This window comes from Nerophis lumbriciformis, linkage group LG10 (assembly GCF_033978685.3).
Source record: "Nerophis lumbriciformis linkage group LG10, RoL_Nlum_v2.1, whole genome shotgun sequence".
In the NCBI taxonomy this organism is placed as follows: Eukaryota; Metazoa; Chordata; class Actinopteri; order Syngnathiformes; family Syngnathidae; genus Nerophis; species Nerophis lumbriciformis.
This window is the reverse complement of record NC_084557.2, coordinates 12,984,317-12,990,040: the sequence shown is the minus strand read 5'-3', so window position 1 is coordinate 12,990,040 and position 5,724 is coordinate 12,984,317. Positions and strand designations below refer to the sequence as shown.

General features: G+C 38.1%; 1 protein-coding gene across 1 annotated transcript; it reads right to left on the bottom strand.

Moving 5' to 3' along the window:
- Positions 1–1,606: 1,606 nt before the first annotated feature.
- Positions 1,607–2,260, bottom strand: mt2 (metallothionein 2). The gene is made up of 3 exons (XM_061969323.2): positions 2,106–2,260; positions 1,953–2,018; positions 1,607–1,817 (listed from the first exon to the last, which is right to left on the bottom strand). The coding sequence occupies exons 1-3, from the start codon at positions 2,128–2,130 to the stop codon at positions 1,726–1,728; spliced, it is 183 nt and encodes a 60-aa protein (XP_061825307.1). The 5' UTR covers positions 2,131–2,260; the 3' UTR covers positions 1,607–1,725.
- Between the last annotated feature and the right edge of the window lie 3,464 nt (positions 2,261–5,724).

Here is a 5,724-nt window from a genome sequence, read left to right as displayed (position 1 = left end):
CTAGGTGTGGTGAAATTACCCTCTGCATTTGACCCATCCCCTTGTTCCACCCCCTGGGAGGTGAGGGGAGCAGTGAGCAGCAGCGGTGGCCGCACTCGGGAATCATTTTGGTGATTTAACCCCCAATTCCAACCCTTGATGCTGAGTGCCAAGCAGGGAGGTAATGGGTCCCATTTTTATATTCTTTGGTATGACTCGGCCGGGGTTTGAACTCACAACCTACTGATCTCAGGGCAGACACTCTAACCACAATGTTTTCATGACTATTTACATTGCAGATTGTCACTGAAGGCATCAAAACTATGAATGCACACAATGTGGAGTTATGTACTTAACAAAAAAAGGTGAAATACCTAAACATGTTTTATATTCTAGTTTCTTCAAAATAGCCACCCTTTGCGCTGATTACTGCTTTGCACACTCTTGGCATTCTCTCGATGAGCTTCAAGAGGTAGTCACCTGAAATGGTTTTCACTTCACAAGTGTGCCTGAAGCTTGGCCTGTACTGTATATTGTATGTGTCGGTCTGTCAGTGTTGGCCCTGCGATGAGGTGGCAACTTGTTCAGGGTGTACCCCGCCTTCCGCCTGAATGCAGCTGGGATAGGCTCCAGCACCCAAGCGGTGGAAAATGGATATATTGTATGCATATATTGAGGACGCCGCTGTAGTGGCTGCTGCTTGCACGAGCAGGTTACGTACATGACTCTGAGGTGTTTGGCTGCACAATTGGCTAAAAAGGTCAGCATAGTACCAGGTAAATCAGCTGTAAAATTGGCTCAAAAAGATAACATGTTGGTAATGCTGCCTGAAGTCCAGCCAATCAGTGGCCACGATACTTAAGAGTACGGTCTGATTTCCCCCCCCCCATCTAGTGGCCAATAGTAGCCATTTTTATGCTGCAAAATTCTTCATTTAGAGGAAAATACATAGAATATGCTTACATAACCATTACATAAAGCTATAGTGTATTGGTTCTATCTTTAATGCACAAATCATGTCCCCTGCATCCTTAAATATTGACGCGGCAATCGCTGAAAAATAGTTTGCACACCCCTGTTCTGGATGTTTCCTTGTACTTTCATGACCTCTGTACTTTATGAACTTTTGGAGCTACATTAAGGAGCAATGGCTATGTCTGACGGCTTTCTGGCACACTAGAGTGCACATGGAGAGACTGGAGAAGATGCGGATAAGCGTTGGGATGGACAAGCTTTACTTGACGAGCATGTATTGGCAGTGCTCAACTTTCTCAGTCTTTTTTGCCACTTGTGCCATCTTTTTATAAACATGTTGCAGGCATCAAATTCCAAAATGAGCTAATATTTGCAAAAGTTTTCCAGTTTGAACGTCATTTGTCTTTGCGGTGTATTCAATTGAATATGGGTTGAAAGGGATTTGCACATCACTTTTTTCACACGTGTCAACTTCACATGTTTTGGGTGTTGTACATAACACCGGGAAAAGTTGAGCAAAAGTTGAAAAGACAGGGCAAAAAAGTTGAAAGTTAATATTGAATACATCTAAGCTTTGAGCAACATTCAAAATTTGGATTTTTCAGTACGTGGTCCTGGATGTAACAAGTTGAAAAATACACACCAACTGAACTGATTTTAAAGGAAACATTTATTTCAATATAGAAGAAAATACATATGTAGATAAGACATGAAAATCAGACATAAGACAAATAAATCCCTGGCAGGCGGGCGGACGGCCATGATTGCTCCTCACTGGCAGCAGCTTGTGTCACAAGTCTTGCCTTTGCACACACAGCCTGATGCACACTTGCTGCATCCAGATGGGCAGCAAGCGCAGCAGCCTGCATCCATAAAAGACAACATAGTTTGTACTTCAACACATGTTAAATACAATTTGAAGTCAACAGCTTTAAAAGTAATTAAAAAGCAGCAAGGCCAACATAGTGAATATAATATAAGGACATAAGTGGACTTACTCTTCTTGCAGGTGGTGCAGGAGCAGTTAGTGCACTTGCAGGATGCTCCGCATTTGCAGGTTCCAGCTACACACACATAGAAATAATAGTATTAGGTCAAATAGCACAACACAATGCACAATAGAAGATGGCTGCTCGGGTAATAAAACTCACTCTTGGAGCAGTCGCAAGGGTCCATGTCGTGGTTTGATCGTCTTCTTGAAGAGAAAAGTAGATGTAGTATTTTTTCCCGCCGAGGAGGTTGTTGTCAATATGGGAGGCGAGGCTGCACTTTTATAGGTCACAGATCAGTAGTGTCGTGTGCAAAGTGCATTCAAGTGATGATGACCATCGACTTTGTGCACACGACTTTTGAAAAAATACCCAGAAGTGGACAATGTGGTCTGAACATTACGTCATTCCGTTCCCTTCATAATTAGTGGGTAGTGGGAAAAAAAACATATATATCTATATGGATGTCCGATCTAATTATGCTCTGCAGTATTTGTTCAAATTCAAGACATGATACATTTTTATTTTTTTTATTTTATAAACCTTTATTTATAAACTGCAACATTTACAAACACTCGATAAATAATAATAAGTACAGAAACAGTACAAATCAGCGCCAGGGGGACATTTTTCCTTTTTTTTCCCCATCGTAAACTGACAACACTGTTGTCGTCATAAAAGAGCGCTGCACACGGCACGCGCTCTCCAGCAAACCTTCCCGTGCGCGCGGCACTTAGCTCCGCCCATTTGCACTCCGCAGCTTCACCGAAGCGCTCGTGAGCAAAAACAAACGGAAAACAACCTATTGTACCGTGCTGCCTTTAAGTACCGTGCGCAGTGGGAAAATAGCCCACTCACACGTCCGCTATAGTGTGTTCCATCCAATCTAATAACTGTTTTCCCCGATGAAAGTGGAAATCAGTACTTATTTTGTGAAGTTTGAACTCTTAACGTGTTTTTTTATTACGTTTTATCCCAAAGTGGCAGCCATAAAAGCGTTTTGTCCTTCATGACGATCGATGACTTGAAGGCAGCAGTCGTCCCCTTTTGCACTCGCCACAAAGTATTTCCTCACTGATAAGTCACTTTATGACAAAGCAGTCATCCTGTCATGTGACAACTAAAGCAATTTCACACATTCATTGTATCTTTGACCTTCTTAATGATTATTTTATTACCACTACAGCACTAAATTCTTGCTTAGTCTATACAACAAGGATATTCAATTAACGTATTTTGAGGGCCACGTATATTTCCTTAAACCTAAAACAACACTACGAGTATAACTAAAGTTTTTATTTTTTATTTATTTTTTGCGTCTCCACTTTTTTGTTTGTTTTTAGTTTTATAAATCTTTATTTATAAATTGCGACATTTACAAACAATTGAGAAATAATAATAATCAAAATAAGTACAAAATAAGTACAAAATAAGTACAAAATAAGTACAAAAAAACAGTACAAAACAGCGCCAGGGGGTTGTAAACTCAATAAAGTAACTAAAATAGAATGCAATATATATATATATATATATATATATATATATATATATATATATATATATATATATATATATATATACACACACACATATTTATACACACACACATATTTATACACACATATATACACCCACACACATTTACACACACACATTTATACACACATATTATGCATACACACATATAGACATATGTATGTATATATATATATACACATATATGTATATACATATATATATATATATATATATATAATATATATAAATATATAATATATACATGTATATAATATATATATATATATATATATATATATATAATATATATATAAATATATAATATATACATGTATATAATATATATATATATATATATATATATATATATATATATATATATATATATATATATATATATATATATATATATATATATACATATAAAACAACGTGCAAAGCCATAGGCTCACACAAGTTCAGTAAATAATTTGAATTTGGAACACAGCATCATAAATTGATTTACGTGGACCCCGACTTAAACAAGTTGTGTTGTTTGTCTTGGTCCTGTGCAATCCAATGTGTGCAACATGTAGGGGTGTGAAAAAAAAAGAGAGAAGATTTTCAGATTAATCGCGATTCTTATTTGTAACGATTCTTAATCGATTCAAAAAAATAGTTTTTTCCCCTACATATACATATATACACATTTATACATATATTTACAATTATACAAATATATAAACACATATACACATATATACAGTCACACACACATATATACACTTACACACAACATTTTTTATACACACATATATATACACACACACATATATGCATATACACACACATATATACACACACACACACACACACATTTATACACATTTATACACGCACACACATTTATACACACATATATATACACACACATTTATACACCCATATCTCACACACAAATACACACACGTATATACTGTATATACACACATATATACATACACTATATTGCCAAAAGTATTTGGCCATCCATCCAAATGATGAGAATCAGGTGCCCTTATCATTTGGTATAAAATCAAGCACTTAGGCATGGAGACTGTTTCTACAAACATTTGTGAAAGAATGGGCCACTCTCAGTGATTTCCAGCGTGGAACTGTCATAGGATGCTACCTGTGCAACAAATCCAGTCGTGAAATTTCCTCGCTCCTAAATATTACAAAGTCAACTTTGTTGTAAGAAAAGTGAAGAGTTGGGGAACAACAGCAACTCAGCCACCAAGTGGTAGGCCACGTAAACTGACAGAGAGGGGTCAGCGGATGCTGAAGCGCATAGTGCAAAGACTTTCTGCACAGTCAGTTGCGACAGAGCTCCAAACTTCATGTGACCTTACAATTAGCCCACGTACAGTACGCAGAGAGCTTCATGGTATGTGTTTCCATGGCCGAGCAGCTGCATCTAAGCCATACATCACCAAGTCCAATGCAAAGCGTGGTATGCAGTGGTGTAAAGCACGTCGCCACTGAACTCTAGAGCAGTGGAGACGCCTTCTCTGGAGTGATGAATCACGCTTTTCCATCTGGCAATCTGATGGACCAGTCTGGGTTTGGAGGTTGCCAGGAGAACGCTACATTTCGGACTGCATTGTGCCGAGTGTGAAATTTGGTGGAGGAGGAATTATGGTGTTGGGTTGTTTTTCAGGAGTTGGGCTTGGCCCCTTAGTTCCATTGAAAGGAACTTTGAATGTTCCAGGATATCAAAACATTTTGGACAATTCCATGGGATGGCACTTCAAGTTCATAAGTGAGTAAAGGCAGGTGGCTAAATACTTTTGGCAATATGGTGTATATACAGTTGTGTGCCGTCAGGGCCAGCAAGGCCTTCTCTGCTTGCCTAACATAACCAGAAATCATGATCATAATTAAAGATAAAAGTAATTTTTATTTACTTTCCCTAAATATCAAAAATTAATCATATTCTCTTCATGTCATATTATGCTCCTTCCAGTGCTGTTGTTTTTAGTTCATAGAGTTTTTATCCAATCAGAATTCAGCTATCTTATGTTGCCACGCTTTACCAAATCTGCCCGAGGCCTTCAGATTCAGCAATGCTGGCGTCCGTGCACTGTAAGTGAACGGGAACATACAGTTGATAGACAGTTGCAATAGCCAATCAGATCACAGGTTGTTGTCAGTAAGGCCTTCTAGATGGCCTAAGGCAGATATATATAGTGATGTTATGAGCTAGGTCAGTGTTTTTCAACCACTGTGCCGCGGCACACTAGTG